Below are 25,076 nucleotides of genomic sequence, written 5' to 3' on the forward strand. Positions count from 1 at the left end.
TTTGGTTTTGCACAATAATTACTACACTATTGCACCTTAACACTTAATTCTACTTTATTCACATAATTTTACTTATTTATTATGTTCTACTATACTGTTATCTTTCAATCTATGACTTTTTGTTAATCTAACTGATATTCTTCTAACTTTGCACAGTTTTTGATAAGCGGATCAGGATGCATTTCACTGCGTGTTGTCCTGTATAACTATGCATGTGACAAATAAAGAATCTTGAGAATTTCAAAAAAACGAAGTTTACCGCACATGCATTTATTGGTTACTTTGTTCATGTATATATATTTATCTGTCTGCTTATTTAAAAACATAAATTTACCCCAGGAGTCAAAAACGTTCTGTCTAGCCCTTGTACAAAAACCTAGACAAAAGCTGGGGTATCACCTTGGTAAACCCATGTACTTTTGGAACTGTGAGAGGAAAATAGCACAACTTTACAGACAGTAGTCCAATGCAGAACTCTACTTACTTTGTTACTTTGTAAAAAAAAATTATTAAATGCTGATGATGTAGATCGTTTTGTCTGTGCTGAAATTCCAAACAGAGAAACCTATCCTGACCTCATTAAAATGATTCAGCATATTGGGACTCACAAGATTACAAATATTGTTTTTACAGAAGTTCTGAAATAAAAGTGAAACTAATGAAATAGCAACAATTCAAAGAAAAAACAATCTTAAAAGTGTGTATCCGGAAAACCAAATACGGGGGTTGGCGAGCGAAGCGAGCAGGGGGCAAAGCCCCCTAGTTTAATTTATTCCACAGTGGCTTACCAAGCTGTCCTTTTAAGTATAGCGGTCTGAAATCCAGTACCCAGAAAGATTGAACAGTCTTGGAGTCATGTCAATCAAATGTGAGCTCACATCTCAAAAGAGTTTTGCAGATATCATTAATTACTTTGGAATTGTAAAAGCTCGGAGGTGGATTCCATAAATATAAGTGCAGTAAGATAGGACCTGTTGTTTACTGTATATCTTTTACATGATGTTAAGAGGAGATTTTGTACATTTGGTTTACAGTGTTACAAAATACAAATTGATAATCTTTTGAATTTGTCTTAAATGTAAAAAAATAAATGCTGCTAATGTTTTGCATTTGGATTGAAATTTTATAAAATACATGTTGATAATGTTCTGTTAGCAATGGTTTTATTAAACAGCCAATGTGCTGTGAGGCTAAGGCAGAAGCTGAGGAGGGGCCCATTAGTGCAGTTTTGTACCAGAAACCTGACATGTATCACAGCACCACTGGACACAACTGCACCCAGACTCCCAAGCAGAGTAGTTGTTTTTGATGCAGTCATGCCCACTGACATGTCATTTTCAAAGCTACATACAATAAGCTGTGTAGTTGTTGCTCAATCTCAACCTGAAGTAATCTGTTGATGCCTTCTTGAAAATAGCATAATCTAGCCACACGACGTTGCCACTGACTGAACAGACATAGGAAGGGCAGACATACCTAAAAAGTGGCCAGTCATTGTGTATATAATAACAATAAGATTTATTGGACAAGAATCTGCTTGCATTGCCTCCCCCCAATCTGCCCAAATTCTGATTTATCATCTAAAGCCCACACCCCATCCTACACACTGACAAAATAAACAAATATGTACTACATGTACTGAGGCTAACAGGACAGTGCATGGTTAAGGTGTTGTTCACCCGACTCCCACAGCCTCAGATGCTGAGTTGAATCCCAGCCCACCCACTGTTTATGGAGAGTTTGCATATTCTCCACATATTTGTGTGGGTACTCTGGTCTCCTGACATTAAGGAACAATTCTAAATTGGCCTGGTGTGGCTGGGTGGGAATGTGCATGTGATGAACTAGCATCCCATCCAGGTTTAGTTCCTCTAAACCTTGTACTGCTAGGATAAGCATCCTGTTTTTCGTGACCATGTACCGGAAAACCATTATGACATTTATTGGATTTAGAAAAAAAGGGTTTTATTTACATTCTTTCCTAGTTCCTTGTTCTTTAATTTAGGAGATTAAAATGAAACTTTTTTTATTTTAAATGCCTACAAGTTTCAGTATGTTAATGCAATTGTAATAATAATGATGATTGAGATTCAACAACATTCCACATCTGTTTTTATCAATGTATTCTGTGTAAGACTATAGAATCTTTACCATCCTAGAAATTTGAAATATGGCCGGTACAGTTAGCAGAGCCACATACACTTCAACAAAGCATCATTCACAAATGTAAATTAGTAAGGAATACTGAGTAATTTCAACACAAGGAAATAAGCAAGTAATTCAAAATCAGATTGAGTAAACTGGGAAATCCCATTAAAACATAAAGAACCTCATTTGTATATTTACAGTATCTTTGCTTACCACAAGAGGGTACTATTGAGTCTCTAGCATGATTAAAATACTAATAAATGAATAATTTCTGGAGAGAACGGCATTGTGGTGGTACATTGGCTGGTGTTACTGCCCCACAGCTTCTAAACTATGAGTTCCAGTCTGGTCCTGGCCACTGCCTGCATGTTCTTCCCTTGTCTGTACAGGTTTTTCCAGTTAGATTGGATTTTTTGATTATTGTGGCATGTGAGAGTGTTTGTGTGTATATGAGTGTGCCATTTGATGAACTGGTGTTCTGTCCAGGTTTTCTTCCTATCGTGCACCCAATGCTTTGCAGTGTGTTTTAGGCTCACCATTACCCTACAAAATCATTGAGTGCATATGAAATAGAATTGATGGTTCTTGTTAATTTCAGTGCTGAAGATCATATGCACTGCAAAAAAAAAAGAAAAGCTAAAGTGATCAACTGGAGTTGCCTTCCTCTGTGTTTTATAATTTCAGCACTCAGGCTAATTAAACTGCAACAGATTTCCACTTTAACAAAGTCTTACATAGGGTGATCTGCTTTTACACTATTTTATCTTCTGTAGTTACTGTCTGCTAGGTGTCTACATATCCTTCCATTATTCCCACAGTAATGTGGACAACGTACTGTACAGCACAATGGAAAAGAAATCCTATACTAGCAGTCCAGTCTGAATCAGGTGGGTGTCTGTTAGTGGAAGGCCTTTGAAGACAGAGTCACACTAACCCAATCAAGATGTAATAAAAAGGCTGGCAAAGTACATTAGTGTCAGCAAAAGAAAGATAAGGGCACACTCTGAAGATAGTTCTGTGGATGACAAAATGGAATTTTAACAGCTGCAGACTTGCGTGATTCAGAGCTCAGGCTGCTATCATGGATGACTCAAAGGCCACTCACAGAAGGAGTATCACAGTAGCTAGTCTTGCCCAAAGTTCAAGCTGCCTCAATAAAGCTTATAAGTATAATTCTGTTTAAGTGGAAGACCATTGCTGAAGACTCGCCAATATCCAGGTGAAAGCTCACTGAGGCTGGCAGTAAGCTTTGACAGCCATTCATCTAAGACTTTTCTAGGCATGGCTGTACTACATGTAAAAAATGAGGTGCTCCTTGATATGACATCTCATCCAAGAAGTCATATTCCTGGAGTATATGCAATATTTGGTTACTGCATTATGTGGAGCAAATGTTTTTTTCAGTCAGATATGTAGAACTTAAAAGCTTGAGAATATGAAATAATGAGTGCACAGGTTACAGAAACGAATGAAATTTGAAATAACAAGGTGAGACTATCATCAATCCGTGGGGTTTTTTGGGTTACTATCAGTTGCCCCAATATGTCATTTTTTAAAAGCTGCCTTAGCAGTTTGGTTCCAGATTGCCATGACCATTTGTGTGAAAAACAGTGCTTTTATATTCTGCTTTGAATGTGCATGACAAGTAACATGAAACTCTCTAAGCACTCAGTAAGGTCAAAGGCTGAAAAAAGCTCCGAGGTCATTGAATTGGCATTGTTTTGTGTTAATGCTGATTTCTCATATGGGTGATTGTTCTGCAATTTATTCTGCTGGATATTCTCACTCATGATGGGATCATCTTTACAGTTGCTCACATTTTTTAATTTACCACCTGTATTTTAATTTCCATGTTATTTTTAAATAATCACTATTTTGGTCAACTTTGAATCACTGCAAGAGCCCTACTAAAATGAGATGCAATCAGTAATGAACTTGTTCTTTAAGTTGGTCTGTCAGTCATTCTCAAACCCACTTTATTCAATTCAGGGTTGTGGAGGCCAAAACCTGTCCAAAAACACTAGGTTAAAGACAAAAAAACAGTCCTGGACAGGTCATCAGTCAAGTACAAAGCATCAAATGGAGAATTAGCAAGTCAGGCACAGAAAAAAGGATGTGCAGAACCGATGTCTCCTCCAAACAAGGCCAGTTGAAAGTACCTGAAAAGCCCAGATCTGAGCCCAGCAGAAATCATGAAATGCACTGAAGGACACCATGGTCAGCACTGTAAAAAGTACTAGTGATTTGCCATCCAGTGAATGTTCAGGTGACAGTAGGTAGAAACATGGAGGAGAGCCATTTCAGTGTTGGTGGATGGAAATAACTAAAACAGATTGTCATTTAGATGCTGCTTATCTGCTATTGATGCTACATGAACTAATTGTCTTTGTTTCCATAGAGTTCCAATCGCCAGCAACAGAACCTGACATCAACAATCGACTGGAGTCCCTGTGCCTGAGTGTGACTGAGCATGCACTGGATGGTAACTCGCAATATTTAAAATTTCTGTTCATCAATTTCTGATTGTTTTTTCATGCATTTTTTGGTCAAAACGATCAAAGTGTTTAGCCTAGTGGGTATGCATATATACAAAAAGTAATTTCAAAGAGCAAAGGTGATTGTTTACATCAATTTCAAGGTATGCTCACTCAGATAATTCAGTAAACAGGTCAACACGGCATATAAACAGAAGGAGGAAGAGGAAGAAGGAGAAACTTGACAAAATTGAAAGACAGGGAAAACCCCTCAGCTTGACCAAGTGTAGTGCTTTGTGATGAGTACTGTGCCTAGTTAAAGCAGTTTTATGATTAATGGAGTTAATGAGCAAAAATATCAAAATTAACATTTTAATGTATAAGTCAACATTATACTGTCAGACTGTCCAAAAATGTGGCCCATCCTAAGGTTGACCTCATCAGTCACCCATGTTACTGCCTGCGTATTTCACACATGACCCAACCTTTCTCTGTTACAATTAACAATTTGTACAAAATCTTAATATTTTAATTATTATAGAATACCGTCACAAACAAATATAAAAAGTAAATTAATATGGACAAATATTTATTTAATGCTGGTTTGGGTGTCAAACCATTTTTCTTTAACTATTATTTACTTGAATTACCTTGCTGACATTGTCAGATTTTTGCAGTGTTTTAATTATTTTGATATGTATTGACTACAACTGTATTATTGAATTTTTCTTTTTCAAGCTAGTATTGTTAAGTCTGTGTTTTTTTACTTCTCTTTCTTAATAGCCTAGTTTTGTAAGATGGTAGATTAAGAACTAAATAACAGAAATTGCAAGATCTGCTGTGCCAGCTGGAACCTGCATGCAGTATATCTTACTTGAAACTTACGTTTTTGTCTTGGGTTATGGAGCTTGCCAACCTGGTTAATACAGTTCAGGGTCTCAGCGGGATGGAGGCGATTCCAGCAAGGTCAAGAACAAGGCAAGGACCAACTCTTGAATAGGGCGCTAATCCATTGCACAGCACACCCAGACTTATAGCACTTAAACTCACTCATAAAAGAGTCCCACTCAATCTATGCTAAATGTTCCAGTTAGTGGGAGAAATATATATACAATATTTATAGACTTAGAACTATACTTTATCTATTTACTGTATATATGTATAGAATAATGTGTTCATAGAGATATAGCTGGCACATATACACAAGTATTTTTTTTTTATGTACCAAATTATTTTCTGTGTTTCCAGATGGGGTTGATCGCACTTCAACTATCTGAAGCCAGCAACTGAAGACAAGAGTCTACAAATACAGAGCCGGCCATGTCGGAGTGCAAGGATGCCCTTCAAGGAGGCTGCCAGTCCACATGTCTGCCACACATGGCAATCAGAAAGTTTGCAGTACTCCATTCACCTTGTCACCATGAGCTCACTGCCATGCTCCCATTTGTTTTTGTCCTTTTCTTTTCTCCCACAGTGTGATATGAGCAATGAAAGGCAAGTTTGTGGGCATCAATGCAGATGTACGCCCCAAAAACTAAAAAAAAAAAAACCAAAAAAAAAATCACTTCAGATGAGCATGGCGCCTCCTCTCTGGATTGGAGCAGCAGTGGTACCTGTGCTGGTGCTACAAATGCACCCCCATCAGTGAGCCAGGTGATACACAAGTGGGCAGAGCCAGCAAAGCCAGAACCATTCAAGGTGTGCGACCAAAACAACAGAGAGAAAGAAAGAAAGAAAGAAAGAAAGAAAGAAAGAAAGAAAGAAAGAAAGAAAGAAAGAAAGAAAGAAAGAAAGAAAGAAGACAAAGTTCAACTTACTGCACTAAACATTCAGGAGTCAGGACATGGTGTGTAGTTAGAATCTATTACAGTATTGTTTACATAAAAGGAGGGTAATATGGCCTTAGAGAAATCATTCAGAAATTGCATATGAATGTTCTTTTGTGGGGTGGGGTTGCATTGAGATTTAGTGCTTTTAATACATATCAATTTATATTTTTAGACAAAATCGTAAATATGAGGGTATTACTGTATGTGTTTTTATTAGATGATCAGTGTGACTGAGATAGGACTGCGGATGTTGATTAACTGAAAAAGCTAACTAGATGTTGTGAGGATAAAAGGATGTAGTGTGGTGCATTGACCAAATGAGAGGAAGTGGGTTATTATCTTAACTTCTCATTTGCTCCCATATAGCATGTTGTCCTATTTTTTTTCCTCACTGAGTGATGCCAAAATTGGACAAAGCAAGTTTGAGCTTGTGCCACTGTCAACCCCACGCACTCTCTTTGGAACATGCATGAGTAATCGAGCTTTGGAGGGACTGAGCTTGGAATTACATTTGACAGTTTCAGTGGTGAGGACAGTAGGAATAAAGCAGAGTTACAGGGTGTAGTCATGTAACAGAATTAATATGACTACTATAATTTGCAGTGGTGGTACAGGGCTGGTGGTGTGCTGGTCCTAGTAGCTTCACCGCAGGACTGATTTGGAGAGGGTCAAATTCCAGGGATTTGCTGAAATGCAGCAGTTGAAGATGCAGGTGGTGAAGTCATAAAGAGATTTAAAGAAAGTATAAGTGACAGGATGGCAGAAGTACTAGAGTGTTACATAGCAATAGAGGCAGGTGGAGAACTATAGATGGATGTGCTCTGCTTCTATCACTAGCAACCTATCTTGTTATGTAAATATACAGATCTGTGTGGAATTTATTGTGACAGGGAGTCATGCCTTAGACTGACATATGACACGTTCATGTAGACACAAGAGAATGAGTTCATCCCAAAAACCAGTCAACTATTTCTTGGTATTGAGGGAGGGCTTGCTAGCCTTCTATCCTGAGCCATTAACTTGGCTCTGATGTATGGATTGCTAGTTTTCTTCTTCCTCTATGGCCCTCATTTTTCTCTCCTAACTGTAGAGTGAGGGCCATTTACTTGTGTTAAACAACATCCAACTCACAAAGCAACCATTTAACGCTTCTCTCTTCATATGGTCCCAGCTTAATTAACCTTTTCTGGCTGGCCAGTATACCCCATGCTGACATTAAGGAGTAGGTCTTTAAGAAGATATTTGTAATAGCTCAAATTGACTAATGAGTCCCATGTGTCCTTCAGGAAGCCTGTCACAATATCTATAAACACAGGGAATGGATTAGATAGAGAGAAATGTTTTGACCTGAGTCAGTAGTCTGTGACTTGACAGCCCACTTCACTCTTTCAGACGTGGGAATTTGTAGATAGTTTTTCTCTCCAACAGAATGTCTTTTTCTTTATTTAACCCAGCGGGGCATCATTGTTGTGAATTTATTTTAAATACAGACATAGCCTTAAAAAGAAAGGTGCCAAAAATGTTTAGTTTGTAAAATCTATAACTGAAGTACAAGTGTTATAAAAGGTCTGCATGTCAGACAGCGTGTCAAGGGATTATTTGTCAAGGGAATAAGGTAGCTACATGTCTGGGGTGGTCAGCATATAAACAGCAACGACCAGCCCCTCTCCTGACACCATGGAGTTAAGCATATGTAAATGATTACTCCTTTTCTGCAAGTTATTATTCAATATGTTAGTTTTATTATTTAAGAACCCACGGTTGTTGATTTGCTATTTTTGGTGACCATCTAAAAATCACATAATCATTGGTATGCTGGCTTTTCTGTTTTCCTTTACATGACTTGTATGATTTGAACATGATACACTTGGGTCTTGGGTAATTTGTGGGGTGGGGAGAGTTTGCAGTTTAGAGATTACCTCGGTTGTTTAGATGTTAACTCAGGTTGGAAATGTTTGAAAGAACACCCCATCTGTTTAGTGTGGGTTAGCAGAGGGGTGTTGTCTCATACAAAATTTTGTTTTGCAAAAGATGGTGGCAAAAACACCATGCTGAGCTGGAACAAAAGGACTGATGTTGGTCAGGGAACATGAAAAGGTGGGGAACTCAGTAGATGCGGGTCTCCATTTTAATCTAAATATGTGCAGCACGGTTTTGGATTTTTCATTCTGCAGATTACACTGCTTGGATGGAACCATTTACCAGTCAATCAGGGATGGGCTCCAAGTGCAGATGTGTCTCCAAGTCCATTATGTTGCAAGGCTTGCCCATCAAACCATGATCACCTTGTTCATCCTAGTTTAGAGTGCAAGGCAACAGCTAGCCAAAATAAGGCCAAACCAGCATTTTGGGGTACTAAAAGATCCCTCTTTTTCCAAGAAACCAAGTCACTACACAACTTTAAAGCTGTCACTGTCTGGGGAGATCCACATTACCAATCATGAGGCCTATGCTGCCTTGAAACTGGAGGCTGTAGTGTACCAGTAGACCTCACTATTAGAGTTTATTGGGGTGCTGCAAGGCCTCAGTTTATATGGACACACAACATGGAGTATTGGTTAGGGCTGCTGTTTCATGGATCCAGAGTCCTGGGTTCAGAACCTATCCCAGGTACTGTGTTTTAGAGTTTGCATGTTCCTTACAGGTTTCTTTATATGAAAAGAAGGTTAGTTTAATTGGCAACTAACTCTATGTTGACTCCTTATGAATAACTATTCCATGTGATTATTTGGCAACCCATAGAGGGTTGTCTCCTGCTTGGCACCTGGTGCTTCTGATAAAGGCTCTAGCCATGCAAATTGGACATTGATAATGGAAGGTTGGAATTTGTGTAGACTTTTCCAATATATTTGTAAATTAATTTACTGATTTCACTTTGATAAATTACATTCAGCAGGCTAAAACTGGGCCAGTGCTATTTGCTACTTCCCTTTTGAAGGAAAGAGGTCAACTATAAGTAACACTCAAAAGCGAAAACAGCAATATTTGCAAAATATTTGAGTGGCTGGCTTGTCTATTAAAGTTCTGTGCAAACTAATAGGCCACTCCAGTGATAGGTACCAACATGTAAGCTCTATCTAAATATTGCCTGATACCCACAGTGGTTGTCTCACATTAACAAGTAGCAAAAAATGCAAACATCATTGAAACTTGTGCCAGTGCCCACTTTAACCAGTCAATACATTTAAATTGCGGTAAGTGAGAGAATCTTGCAAAGTTCTGACACAATGGAGTCTAGTAGCAATCTTGGGAACCTGAACACTCCACTGTCCCAAGAGACATCATGTGTTGGGTGTTTAGACTGTCTGCAGTGTCATTACATATCACTGAAAGACATCATGAATGCCCTTTTGGTCCAGCTTACTTTGCAGTTGAGGCATCTGGAATCCACAGTGTCCTTGCCACAGAGACTCCTTGTAGCACACCTCCATGGGAGAGAGGCAGGAGTACATTACAGTTGTTGTCACAACAAATCCACCTTACAAAAACACCAGAGGCCATATTTTTCCATCTGTCTCATATGTTCCTAGGTAACAGCATGTGTTTGAATGTGTATACCCTGGCCACCGTATACGATTGCTGGGTTGATACTAAAAGTTCTCTGAAAGCTCATCTTTTGCACAGGGAATGAAATTCAAATAAAAGTGTTAGTTTTTTTTTTTTTTTTTTTGTAACTTGTTAGAGGGTTATTCTATTTTAAAATATGTTTGTTAAAAAAATAAACACATATTTTGTTTACTTGCCTAATCATATAATTAGACTATATTGCAGTACTGTGTTAATAGTGTTGTTCGCTCTTGCTTTTTATTTTTTGTTCGCATGATGTGCCGTTAAACTTGATTTGGCAGTGACTTGCATTCTTGGTTATATGGCTGAGCCAGTTTGCCAGTGACCTTCTTTTTCTTATTGAACATTATTGTAACAGATTAGAGGGACTACTGGTACCACTTCTTTGTTCCATTCACATAAGATGTACAGGGCAATGACTAAGTAATTAAGAGCTTTTTTAAGTTTAAGGACATGTCACACAGTTGAGGAATTGAAAATGTGGGTCACAATGTGTTAAGTATTTTAGTAGATAAAGATTGTAACTGTATAGAAGGGAATCATAATGCTGGAGCACTTCACTGTGATACCTGAGCTAACCCCGTCATAGGCCTGCATTGACTGCAGGGTCACAGCTCAGTTTAGAGAGTATATGATACTAACAGAAAGTAAAAAGAAACAATAAAAAAAATAAACTCTAAATGAGATAGAGAGAAATGCAGTTATTTATACAGATGCATGCTTTAAGCTGTGAGGCCAGAGATTTATGAGTGACATGGCAGTGCCTTTTCTTTATTTCCTTTGATGTTCACTATAAGTGAAATGCAGCATGGTAACACATGCAGAAGACCTAGACCTACAAGGTGCTTTTGTTTAAATGCCAAGTGGATCCTGTCTAATGCTACCTAATAAATGGTCAGATGACCCTCCAATCCATTGAAAACCTTCTTCCTTGTGTGTTTGTGTGCGTGTGTATGTGTATGTGTGTGTTTGTGTGTATACAAACACTAGTGTGCCAAAGGTGGAGATGATTGCCCCCTCCAGCAAAGTATGTGCTTTTCTTGTGTGTGCATGTGTCTGTTTGCATGAGTGTGCTTTGGTTTGATAATTGCTCCCCTGGCAGATTAAAGAAAAAAATGAAAAAAGGAAGTTTAAGCAACGGCTTGTACTGTCCAGTTTTGCTTTGTTTGAGCACCCCTCTCTCTAACTTGGTAACTTTCACTGCCAGGGATCTGATATGGGTCAATAAGAAGGTGTTAAGAAAGCAACGGTGGGCATCTCCTGTACATGGTGGTTTATACCTGTTTGCAGCATTCTACTAATCAAATCTCTTTATCCCCTAGGAATTACTCATTGTCACATAATTTCTAGAGGAGCTTGAGCAATTTCTAAACAGTCCACTCTTTTTAAGCTACTTAATTCAAAGGCAAACAGTATTTGAGGGCAGCTATATTCTTGGGTTATCTGAGCAGCATAACTACTGCTGGAATAATCAGACTAACTTTGGTTATTTAATGCTGCAAATCACAGACTTTGGCAGCAATTAGATTTACAAGGTGCAGAAAGGAACTAGGGGATGCATAGAAAGATCACTAAATAGTGAAAACTGTGGCAACATAGAAGACTTCGGAGAACTGGTGATGCCCATCCAAGTGAAAAACACATTAATAAACTTTCATGCTAATATTGAGATGAGTCTGTTTCGTACGAAGGATCAGTGGAAAGGGGGATACACAGGCTGATTTGAACATGTGAAATGTCTGATGAAGTCTTCATTAGTAATTGTAAACTGTAAGACTTCTTGAAAATAATACTGTCTGAAATTTGAAACATCTGGTTTTAATAAAACTCTCCAGCCATTCATTATCTCAGATCTCTTTGTCATTTGTAGGGCCAAAAACAACTGGTTGGTGGGGTGTGTTGATGGAAAGGGAAAGCAGACATGGACATCTAGGCAGGTCAATTATTTATCCATATTCAAACTCTATTAATTCAACACTTAGTGAAGGGGAGCTGGAGCTTGACCTTGGCAGGAACCGAAGCAAGAAGGTAATCTGTCCAGGACAAGATGTTAGTCCATTATCTGGGCACAAATAACACACACTTGGATCATTTAGGGAGAACAGACCACAAGAATCCTAATGGTTCCTTGCCTTTAAGCAGTACTTCTTTACAATAAGAGATGCCAATGGATACAAACTCTAGTCTCCTTCAAAAGATATGTGAATATACTGTATGTAGGAAACTGAGATCAATAGGGAAAATAAAACAAAGATCTACTACTCCAGAGATTCTTTTTTGGAATGGCAGACAAAAGCTCTAGTGTACCATTCCATAAGCAATATATTGCTGCTCTACAGCATAACCACTCTGGGGCAAGTTTATTCCATGACGCACAAAATCAAATATAAATTTTCACTAGTTTAAAAATATTTAATACTTTGCCTGTGGTCAGAGAATACTTTTACATACTCCTCTTAATGTGGCACCTGTCTATTTCATGTATGCAATGTTACTTATTTGCTGAGGAAAGAGAAATGGACCACCAGAGAGCGAAGCAGGGCATGCTGTATGCACTCAGGACTAAATGTACCTGTGTTAAAGATGGCTGTCAACGTGCTAAAAATGCAGGAAGGACTTCCTGCATAAAAAGACTAGCTGTGTTACCCAGGTTCGCTCAGGAAATCTCTTAAGACAATGGGCCTCAGTTTTTGTGCCGTCGTTTAATCAGGTTTATTAGAAGTACTATTTAACTAAGTACTTTTTTTTTTTTTTAAAACGCAGTTGTTTTTATTATTATTATTACACAATTTTATTCAACTTGCCGGCTCTGTTTTTCTGGGTCAGATTTTGCAATCCATTTTTTACCCACTTTTATCAAACCATTTAACTTCAAACTTTGTATGCATGCAGACCTCCAGTGACAATGCAGTATTTTATGAGTTTTTTTTTTTTATTAATTTTATTGCAATCATTCCGTACATATAGATCAATTTTTACCAAAAATAGGATTGAAAGCAAATCAAACCCCACCCCTTAGAAGGAGAGCATGGAGTAATACTTAAGGCTTGTAAACATGCCTAAATTATTGAGTTTAATAGGGCAAAAAAAGATAAATGGAGAAGGAAAAGAAATGCGGAAATAATCATTTGTTCTTATTCTAAAATATTATTGATTAAATCCTGCCAGGTTTTGAAAAAATTCTGTACAGATCCCCTAATTGAGAATTTGATTTTTTCCAATTTCAAATAATATAAAACATCGGTTTCCCACTGACTTATTAGAGGAGAGTTAGGATTCTTCCAATTTAACAAAATCAGTCTGCGTGCCAAAAGTGTAGTGAATGCAATCACAGTTTGCTTGTCCTTATCCATTTCAAATCCATCTGGAAGAACATTAAACACAGCTATTAGTGGGTTAGGAGGGATTTTGACCCCAAGGCTGTCTGAAAGGCACTAAAAATTATGGTCCAATATGATGTTAATTTGGTGCATGCCCAAAACATGTGACCCAGTGAGGCAGGAGCTTGGTTGCAGTGTTCGCAGGTTGGATCTTGCCCTGGAAACATTTTGGACAGTTTTAAGCGAGACAGATCAGCTCGATATATAATTTCGAGTTGAATAATTCTATGCTTTGCGCATATGGAGCTTGAGTGAATTCTCTGCTTTGCTACCTTCCATTATTTTTCTGATATATTAATTAAGAGATCTTTTTCCCATTGTCCTCTTGGATCTTTAAAAGGAAGGGACTCTAATAAAATCTATATATATATTATTCACTAAGCCGCCGACAAGTAGACACCCATGGAAAGCACGCAAGACAGCCACGCCCACCAACTCTAAGACCATTGGATACGACGACAACTCGCAGAGCCACGCCCACCAACTCGGACGTGACGCCTCGGAAAACACGCTGTCATTTATGTTCGTCTGTGCTACAGTCCACATGCACATCTGAGCCACGTTGACTTTTCAGTTACGACGCATGACCGTGTGCACCATCGCAAACTGTTTTACACGCTACATACAGCAATTCGCATCCGCGACAAACATGGGTCTTCTTAGATGGTCCTGCAGGAACACGGAAAACGTTTCCCCGCCCACCAACACTCCTTATTCCCCGGCCCGCGTCCACCCTCGCTCTCTAGGCATTCACACTGCCTGCTCATGTACGCGGACGCAACAACTCACCGACCACCCCGTAAGTCGCTTTCGTCTGTGCTAGGAGTCCACATGCACCTCTGAGCCACGTTGACTTTTCATTATTCTTTTCGGTTACGACACCCAACCACGTCCACCATCGAAAACCATGGGAAAGGAACAATGAAGCCCCGCCCAGAAACTCTACCGCTCCTCCCACGTGATAGGGAACGCACTTCAGAGCACTGCCCGCCAACTCGAACAGCTCATCAAACACATACTCACTCGCTTTAGTCTGTGCTGGTCGGTCCAAATCCAGCTGTGAGCCACATTGACTGTTCATTTGCCCACCATGGCTACCGCTTCAAATGTATTTCATGGAAACAACACTTCTTTCAATGTTATAGAAATTTCTGCATCAGGTAACTGTTTGTTTCTATCAGTCGGCTTTTTCTGGAAAAATGTCATTGACGAAACTGTTGCTCTCAAACTTCGCAACATGGCTGTTGGCTTTGTTTGCCAACATTGGGATAACTTTGGCGACATGGTGTCCATTGTTGTTAGTCACAGAGGCATTGTTATACAGTCTACTCAACAATACGCTGACTACATGAATACGTCCGGAGTCTATGGTGGCGAGGCAGAAATTGTGGCAATGTCCCAAATCCTTCCAGCTACTATCACCATTTACTTCCAAGAACGTCCTCATGCCTCTCTTTGAGTTTACAATCCGGCCCAACGTCTCTCCATATCCCGGCTCTTTAGCGGTCCTTTGGATCATGGGCATTACAAGGTTCTCATGCCTCTCAAATACACACGTGATAACCTTCTGGTGACATCTTTTGATGCTGTCGGTATGTGCACACCCACTTGCTCGCCACACTAATGTGACGACACCTGCCCACTCTCCTCTTCCTGAAAAACATTTAAAGACACACTCCCCTGAACACACGCATTCCACACAGGACTTTCAATGCACCTTTTGTTCCAAAAGCTTCCGAGTGCAGAGATATCTGAACGCACATTTAAAAAAACACAACACTAACCGAATGATGCAATGTGAACATTGCCAGCAATGCTTCAAAACAACTCGCGCTCTCAAGAAACACTTTCGAACTCATTCCACTCTCACCTTCAATTGCACATTTTGTAACGAGGACTTCACAGGTGAGATGGATCTCCACAACCATATGCAGATCCATTCAACACAAACATTTGTATGCAAACTTTGCGACAAACACTTTCACGCACGCAGATACCTTACTAACCATCTCAAAACACATTCCCTGATGAATTCTTTTCAGTGTCAACACTGCTCCAAAACCTTCACGCGCCAGAAATCTCTCAAAGCACATTTAAACACACACTCCACTGAACAAATGCATTCCAAGCAGATCTTTCAATGCACGATTTGTTCAAAAACGTTCCGAGTGCAGAGATATCTCAACATGCATTTAAAAACACACTCCACTGAACGAATTATGCAATGTGAACATTGCCGGCAATGCTTCGAAACAACTCATTCCAATTCCCTTCAGTGTCAACACAGCACTAAATTGTTTATGCACAAACATCGCATTCAGTTTTCTGCAGCTTTTCAAGAAAATACTGCCATTCACGTCCAAGAACATAACATTGGCCTACCTACCGCACTATCTGCTTCTTGCAATGCTCTTCATTGACCAGCAGAGGTCAACAAATCCGAACATTACACTAAGTGTTGTCATGCCGGCAAGGTGTCTTTGCCACCGCTATCCAAACCCCCTCTTTTTTTAGAAGACCTCTTGACTGACAAGAACCCGCTGTCCCGAAATTATTGTGATCATATCAGGGAATACAACTCTGCTTTAGCTTTCACGTCAATGGGTGCACACATCGCTCAACCATCTGGACAAGGACCATATGCTTTCAGAATCCACAGTCAAATTTATCACCAGGTCTCTCCTTTATATACCAATCCTGACACGTCACCACAATACGGTCAGCTATATATCTTCGATACTGCTGAGGCTATCCGTCAACGTTTGCAAAAGGAATGTAATAGCGCTTGCAGTGACATTTTGTTGCTTCAACTAGACAACATGATACGACAGGTTAATCCCTTCGCAAAGTGTTACATACAAATGCATGACATTATCACTCACTGTAACCCTGTTACTGCTGTATGAATGGTGTTCATGGAAAATCCAAGTCTGGTTATGAGAAGGTATAACGCCCCGTCCTGTCAAACTGATGTTGCTGCTATCTTTGTAGGTGAAGACAGGGAACCTCCTGCACAATGTGACATTTGCATATATCCAAGGGGAGATGCTTGCAAGCGTATCTCTGTTCTCAATATGAACTGTGACCCCATGGTTTATCCACTGCTATTCCCTTACGGAGATCCAGGCTGGCACGTACAATTGACCCATGTTGAGGAAAAGCGAACCGCGAAAAGAATGTGAGTCACACAGCTCCAATTTTATGCTTTCAGGCTTGCCATGAGATCTTCATTTACTGCACGCGCGCTACACTGAATGGATCAACGTGCGTCTACCCGGCGCAGAGAGGCGTGGGTAAGCCATTGAACCCCATTCGTGCTGGAAACCGGGGCTTGCAATTGTTCCCCATGAACGAGGAATTCCCAGTAAGTGCGGGTCATACGCTCGCACTGATTACGTCCCTGTCCTTTGTACACACCCCCCCCCCCCCCTCGCTACTACCATGGTTGGGTGACTTGGTGGATTATATATAGAAAAGCAGCCAGAAACGCAAAGAACAATGAAAAGTGTACGTGACTCACAGGTGCATGTGGACTGTGCAAAGACGAAAACGACTCAGGTGACGAGTTGGGGGTGGGCACATGAGCAGGCAGTGCATACTGAACGAGAAATCAGCAGACTAGCATGACGGAGGGGGCGGAATGGGTGTCCTTCCCCTCTCCTACCGTTCCACCCTCCGCGCCCGAGCGCCGTCCACCCCTGTCCCTCGCTCTGGGAGGAAAAGGCGCGACGGCGGTCCTCCAGTTTTCAGTCACGGACAATTTTATGTTGGTTCATACCATGCATTGTTACAATGTTACTTTTCTTGGTGGTTTATTAAATTACGGATTTTTCAAATGTTAATTGTTTCCCTGTGCTTAAAAATCATTAAAAAAGTGGCCTGATTATGCGGCGTATGGTACGCCGCGGGTTGGCTAGTTTAATAAATTGCAGAAATGGTGTCTAAGTCCTCGAAGTTCAGCAGTATTTTTTACAGCATGGTGGAGGGTACGAGATGAGGAAAATCGGGCAGGTTCTGTTTGACAAAGTTTCTAATTTGAAGATAGTGAAAGAAATGTGTAGCTGGAAGGTTAAATTTGGAATTTAATTGTTCAAAGGATGCAAAGATATTGTCTATATAAAGATCTCTGAGCAATTTAATCCCAAATCTTTTCCAGATATTAAAAACTGGATATGTTTGCGAGGGTTGAAAGAGGTGGTTCTCTTGCAGAGGTGCCACAGATGGAAGATTTTCCATCTTAAATTGCTTTCTAATTTGGTTCCATGTTCTAAGTGAGTGAAGCACAATTGGGTTATTAGTACATTTGCGATAACTTGCATTTATTGGAGTGCAGAGCAGGGAATATAAAGAAGTGCTGCAGGATTTTACTTCTATTGCGGACCAGGCCTGTGTATGTTCATTTATTTGTGTCCAGGTTTTTATGGCTTGTATGTTTGCTGCCCAGTAATAAAACTGAAAATTAGGTAGAGCCATGCCACCTTCTGCCTGAGGTCTTTGTAGGGTCGCTCTTCGGATACGTAAATGTTTTGAGTTCCAGATAAATGAGGTTATGGTTGAATCTAATTGCTTAAAAAATGATTTATTGATATATATTGGGATGTTTTGAAATAAAAAAAGAAGCTTGGGAAGGATATTCATCTTAACAACGTTAATTCTTCCGTGTAGAGTGAGATGAAGGGTTGACCATCTATGCAAGTCTTGCTTAATTTTTTCCATACAGACAGCAAAATTTTGTTGATAAAGAGCTTTATGTTTACTTGTGATATTTACCCCTAGGTATTTAAACTGATCTGCTATGGTAAAAGGTAGGGTGTCCAGTCTAATATTATATGCTTGTGAATTCACTGGAATGAGTATACTTTTATTCAAATTAATTCTGAGACCAGAAATCTTTTGAAAATCTGAAAGTGCTGTTAAAACTGCAGGCACAGTGTTTTCTGGGTCTGACATATATATAAAACCATATCATCTGCATATAGAGAAATTTTCTGTTCCAGCCCTTCTTGGATAATCCCCTTTATCTGATAAGAATTTCGACAGTGGACCACCAGTGGTTCAATGGCGATTGCAAACAGCAGTGGTGACAAAGGGCATCCTTGTCTGGTGCCACGTTCTAGCTTAAAGTAGCCTGAACAAATGTTAATACAGACTGAGGCTTCTGGACTTGTATACAGTAGTTTGATCCATGCACAAATATTCGGGCCAAACCCAAATTTCTCCAATGCAGTGAAAAGGTAGTTCCATTCAATCATATCAAATGCTTTTTCTGCATCCAATGATAAAAATATCTCTGGGGTGTTTAATGTAATATATTCACCAGCAAAATCAAACAGGCGTCGAAGGTTGGAAGATAAGTGTCGGCCTTTAATAAATCCAGTTTGATCCTGTGATATTACGGAAGGCAACACTTTCTCCATCCTTCTAGCTATGACTTTTGAGAGTATCTTAACATCATTATTCAGAAGTGAAATTAGTCTGTATGATGCACATTGTAACAAGTCCTTATTTTGTTTAGGAAAGACGGTGATTAATAATAATAATTAATTACATTTATATAGCGCTTTTGATTAATGCTTGACGAAAAGTTTGAGGTAGAATTTGATTGTCTCTAGCTTCTGTAAATGTTGCCAATAAGAGGGGAGCTAGCTGAGTGGAGAATTTCTTATAAAAGTCTATAGGGTAGCCATCAGGGCCTGCTGATTTCCCGACTTGAAGTGACTTTATAGCGTCTTGTAATTCTGATAGGGTCAGAGGTTTATCCAGTTCCTCAGCACTAAAAGTATCTATTTGTAACTATTCTAACTAAGTACTTTTCAATGCATAATATTTTCATATTTTTTACAAAGGGCTAATTATTATTGGCATGCAGTGCATTGTAGTGGTTAAGGATTTGGGCCTAGGACTTCAAACCCTGAGGTTGTGGGTTCAAATCCTGCCACTGTATGACTATGAAGATGTTACTTCACCTACCTGTACTCCCAACTGGAAAAATGAAAATTGTATCGGAGATATTGTAAGTAGGTTGACATAAGTGTGTCATGGCATTATTGGGTCACTGGAGATGCTTACTCTTTGAACATACAATATTTTTTTTTTTGTGGATAGTCACTGCAAACCATAATTTTACAGGAAACTGTACTCTTTTGAGTTGAAATGGGTAATGAGTAAATATGAAATGTAGGTATATTGTACAGTATATTATCATTATTAGATGTTTATGATTTTCATTTGTTCACATTGTTCACTTTAGTTGTGTTTTTATTTTTTGTCAGCTGTGTGTGGTCCCATTTAAAGTCTGCATATGCAAAATCTATTTATAAAGAATTTAGGAGAGTGGGGAGGTGGAGCATCCCCTTTCAAAGTAAGCAGATTATATATATGTAGGACAGCAGATGTACAAAAGGTTTCATAGAAGACTAACAGATGCACCTCCCAAAAGCATCCAAATGTGACCAAAAGATGAGACATAATAACAAGAGTAGATGAAACGTCAGCTTGTCATTTGAAAGTAACATATATCTCCAAACAAATTCAGTACCATGACACATCATTATTACATTACAGATTCAAAGTAAATGGGGATAAACAGCATAAAAAACAGGTAAACACTGTGTATATTTATTTGAGTAACTTTATAAACACTTTCATTAAAACAGAAATTACACATAAATTATATATACATAGATTCTACAAGTGGAACAGCACTGCAACTTCCTGAGAATTGCTCCTAAAAGAGGGCCACATTTAAAGGACCTTAACCACTGAAAAAGACCACATTACTGCACATTGGTAATACACACATCTACGTGGTCACCATTGCCAAGACAACTCTCAAAATGATTAAAAAATTATCTTTGCAGATCAACAATCCTCAATACTGTTTATTAGAAACACTGAGATTTGAAATAATTGTACAAATTTGGCTTTCTTTTAAAAACAGACTTAGTATAGAACCACAAACTCAAATTTTCACAGATTTTTTTTAAAACCTGTGTTCTCAATCTGGTTAGTACATGACTAAAAAAGCAATAAGAAGCAAGAAGAAATATACTGTACATATCATGCTGTGCTCAAAAATCTTCATCATGGAGTAAAATGGCAATAGTTGTGGGGATAATATCATGGTGTATCAGAATTTCCTTTTCTGGCTCAGAAGCACTTTGAGCTACATTTTTTGTATGAACATGTGCTATATAAATAAATGTTGTTGTTGTTGTTGAAACAGTTAATCAAGGCTTTAAAAAAATGATAGCTATGCACATACAATAACAATTGTGCAACCTAACTTGTGGGAATGCGAAGCACAGGTAATAAAAAAATGGCAACAATATGGTAAAGTGCATGGCCAAGTTCACTTAACTATATATAAAAATTTGTTGTATTCACAATGATGTAGTGGATATGTTCTGCTTCGCAGTTGTCTTCTCCTCCTTTCTATGGGGGTTTTTCTTCAGTTATTCTAGTTTTCACTACCACAACCAAAAGACATGATATCTGGAAGCTTTAAATTGGCCCTATGTGGGGATGTGTGTGACTTTGATGGGTGTACCTCTTGAGCTGTGCCACCAGTGGATTAAACAAATTGGAAAATAGATAGATGAATGAATTAAGTTTTGTGAACAGAATTAAAGGGCAAGTGTTCCTGAGCAGCAGTCCTCAAGTCCAAAATACAAAAAGCAAATCAAACAAAGTAAATTTTAAAAGTGCTTCACTTTGTAAAAAAATGTTATAAGTAACCATGTGTGAGGGATTTTCTTATTTAGGCCCGAAGACATTTCAGTTTTACATTCCAGAATATTTTAGCCAAATACAACATGGTATATATACTAACTTTAACTCCAGTTCCAAAGGATATTAAATGACGGTTGGTACTGCCAGGAATACTTAAACTCCTCACTTTTTAAACAGCGGAATAAGAAATCAACTTCAGCTCAAACTTCAAATTATATAAAATAATATACTAAGCCTACTTCTTCCAATTTCAGGGTCAGAGGGAACACACAACCCTTGGAAGTACTGAGCACAAGGCAGGAACCAACCATGGACATGATGTTAATATATCACATGACAAATGAATGCACACACCCAGTTGGCAAAAGTTGAGATGCCAGTTAACACTAACAAAATCTTCTTTACAGGCAATATCCCAGAAAGTAATGAAGAGAACATGCAAACTCAATACATGTATTACCTTAGACCTGGGGTGGAATTCAAACACAGTATCTTGGAGCTGTGTGACTGCACCAAGATACTATACTGCCCATGATCTAAATATGTATAATTTAAACACAGAAGTGAGTGAACTGACCACCAAACAGAAAATTCATTTTGCATACTGTTCTGCCAATGAAATGCAATTAGTGAATTTAGTTATCGACAATGAAGACATGCGTGTAAAAGGACTTGTATTATGTCACCCACCATATATAATGTTCAAATTGTTAAAGCAGTGGTTAGCATTTACACAGGATTTGCTACAATAAGATCAGATTCATCCATTTTGAATTAGATCAAATTCATTGACACACAGGTATAGTAACTGTATGTGTAGTTTCAAGTTTGATTGTCATATACAGATAAGAATGGAACATCATTACCAGCAAGAAGAAACTACAACAGAATATTGACCGATATATACTATACTTGACTTCTGAGCCCTACAGTGAGGCCTTCAGTAAGCAAAGAGGTGAGTGTTACAGAGCTCACTACAACTCATCCCTCCATCAATCTTCCTAAAGATAAAAGAATAATGCAATTGGCCCCACAGTCCAGGGGAAACACCACTTCAGTTGCAGATGCTTCTTGTTACAAGTTTGCAGGCTAGTCAGGATTTCCACGAAAGATTAACCACTGAAAAATGTTCCAAATGCAAGCTAAGATATACTGTGCAAGAAGATTGTAAGCCAATCAAATGAGATAAAAAAGAATAAGGACGAGACAGAAAGGTATGCAAGTAGGAACACGAGTCATTCTGATGAGATATTAGGCAATTTGTGCAACGAGATAAAAATAGGCAGTGAGTTGGTTAGAGCTGCTGCCTTAGTAATTAAACATCATGGGCTGAAATCCTACAAACAGGTAGTTGTTTGTGTGGGGTTTATTTGAAAGCCCCATGTCTGCTTAGGTTTTTTCCTAGGTATTCAAGCATGTACAGGTTAGGTTGATTGTGAAATGTAAACCAGCTGCATGCACAAGTGGGTTGGTTTTTGTCTTATGCTGCTTGGATAGGCCCCTGCCCCATGCAAACCTGAACTGAATTATGCAGATGTGATAATCTTACGATATGTTATGATAATGAGAAAAAAACAGGAAATGGAAAATGTTATTAACCAGGTGGACAAGAAAATTAGCCACACACACTCTTAGTCTACATATATTCAGATCTGATGTATATATTTATTACAAAATTAACCAATAAAACTATTTTCAAGCCAAAATAAATTTCATATAATGTAGTGAGTGTAGCATTACAATTGTTATGCTTTTATCAATTCAAACCACATTGACCTACTAGTAGTTTCTGTTTGATAGTTACCATAGTCAGAGATGGTTCCACAGACAACCTAGAGCTGAATAAGACATCTACAAGTATATTTATAGCAGGGACATATTATAACACTTGTTTTCTCTGAATGCTTTCACAAACCCAAGCTGAACGAACAATGTCAAATTTAATCTAAACTGACAAATTTGTAATAACTTGGCCAGTGTTACAATTAAAGACTTTGGTATTATGATCTACCGAAAAAAGGTTAATAACAGAAATGGGCCAGTACACTACTACTGCTTAACTTAAACAGAGAAATACAAGGAACATATAGACTTCATTGGGTTAAATGGGTTGAAAAGTTTTCTGATAGTAATATCTTTATGTTTAAGCCTACAATGAAATTCCATCCTTTATTGTCTCTGATCTGTCTACTTGCTGCCTTGGCACTGCTTTGGTAAGTAGATCTAATATGTTCTGGAAACATTCAGTTTCCCGAGCCTCAAATACATTTCCTGCCTATAGCACCTGTTTATCAATTCACAATAGTATAGTAAATGAGCAAATAGCCAAATCTGGTAGTTAAGCTTGTGGGTGGGGTCATAATATTGTGGGCTTTTTTCTTTTTTCAAAAAGCAAGGGCAATCTGAATAGTGCCCAAGGGGTTTCCTTGTATATTGGTCATGCTGAGTGTATTGTCCAATTATAACTCTAAAGACTTGTCTTTCCTCTGCATTTTATGCAAGTCCATCTATATTTTAAATATTACCTGAGAATAAATTCTGGCCACATATGTATTATTGGATTGTGTAATGAACATAGACTCAACAGGAGTGACTATTACTGTTTTTTCTAAAACAAACCAAAACAAAAAAACAAAAAAAAAAAACAAAACCAGCAGAATATGAAACATCTCAATTAAGCCTGAGGATACACATTGTAAATGTATCACTATAAGGACAACTTATAGTTGTCAAAATTGTTCCCATGACTACTACTGACCATTTCACCTCAGCATTTTCTTCCTACTTAGTCTACTTAAAGAAATTACTCTACACAAACAACCTGGATAATTTTTTCAAAGACAACAAATTGTAGACTAGAATTTCACATGACAGACAACAGTACAGGATGTTTCAAGAAAGGGGAAAGAGAAACTACATTCAAAGGACTGACACAAAAGACAGCAATTTGAACATTAAAAGTCTCATTTATACAACAGATATTCAGAGTAGTTCTGAAACCTTCATAAAAATAAATAAATAAATAAATAGCAGAGATATTAAACACTGTAAAAAGGGTGTGGTAGTTCACAAATTATTCCAAGGTGCACTACTGCAACCCGCAGGAAACTTGAATGAACAAACGCGACCTGAAGGGACCAACAGATCGGAGCTTGCCAGACTCCAAAATGTACATATAAAAGTACTGTGTCACATGATAAAGGGATTTCAACATATCCAAAATTAACAAATGCTTGCCCTAAGCCTAGAGATGAACCATCAATTAGACTTCTCAAGTGTTCATAGGCGATATCCTATATGTTTTGGTTTTTCTCTCAGTTAGAAGCATTCAGTTGATTTCCTGTCAGATGTTGTGATGATTCCCATCTGGAGCTGAAGGTCAAACGTAGTAATGCACCACTGGACAAAGTAATGATACCACTCTGCATATGGAATGTATATGTGTAAACAAGATGGCATCCTTTCTGAAGCTGGCTTTTTATGTGTATGAAGTTTGGAAATGATATTCTGTGGAGGCAGTGAAACGTACTCATTAAAACTGGATTGTTTAAATGTAATAGCCTTTAAGATAACATATATGCTCATCTAAAGAACTTGTTTTATGTCAGTTGTTAACATTGTTGTGCCTCTTCTCAGGATTTCTGGATTCCAGGTTAGAATGTGTGTCTGTGGTGTAGCAATGTCTCTTTTCTTGTATTGAATCTGGCACATGTCCCTCTGGTGCTGCGGATGGTGGTTTTAGAAGATGTATTTGGCAGTGGCGTTGTGTTTCCAAAAAGGCGGTTTGCAGTAGTGCTGCAAGGTCTCAACTCTTGATAAGTGTCAGAAATTCTTCTCTTGTTTTAGGATCCTCACGGAACACTCCAAGCATTGTGCTGGTCACGGTCTTGCTGTTCATCTTCTGAACTCCACGCATAACCATACACATGTGACTGCAAGATCAACAC

General features: G+C 38.5%; 2 protein-coding genes across 7 annotated transcripts in view; one reads left to right on the forward strand and one right to left on the reverse strand.

The window, feature by feature from the left end:
- Positions 1-11,858, forward strand: part of samd4a (sterile alpha motif domain containing 4A) — an 84,054-nt gene extending 72,196 nt beyond the window's left edge. For all 3 annotated transcript variants that reach the window (XM_051919888.1, XM_051919887.1, XM_028822379.2), the window contains exons 12-13: positions 4,547-4,630; positions 5,871-11,858. In XM_051919888.1, coding sequence (XP_051775848.1) covers positions 4,547-4,630; positions 5,871-5,899 — 113 coding nt within the window. In that variant the 3' untranslated portion in view covers positions 5,900-11,858. The remainder of the gene's footprint in view (positions 1-4,546; positions 4,631-5,870) is intronic.
- The window catches only part of gch1 (GTP cyclohydrolase 1), an 81,206-nt gene that overhangs the window by 19,253 nt on the left and 36,877 nt on the right, over positions 1-25,076 (reverse strand). For 2 of the 4 annotated variants that reach the window (XM_028822383.2, XM_028822382.2), the window contains exon 6: positions 20,012-25,061. The exons of 1 other annotated variant lie outside the window; for it this stretch is intronic. In XM_028822383.2, coding sequence (XP_028678216.1) covers positions 24,981-25,061 — 81 coding nt within the window. In that variant the 3' untranslated portion in view covers positions 20,012-24,980. Of the gene's footprint in view, positions 1-20,011; positions 25,062-25,076 lie in introns of those variants that run through there. One more of the 4 variants, XR_007933649.1, reaches the window with a different exon arrangement.

The sequence above is a fragment of the Erpetoichthys calabaricus genome, chromosome 16, assembly GCF_900747795.2.
Source record: "Erpetoichthys calabaricus chromosome 16, fErpCal1.3, whole genome shotgun sequence".
Lineage (NCBI taxonomy): Eukaryota > Metazoa > Chordata > Cladistia > Polypteriformes > Polypteridae > Erpetoichthys > Erpetoichthys calabaricus.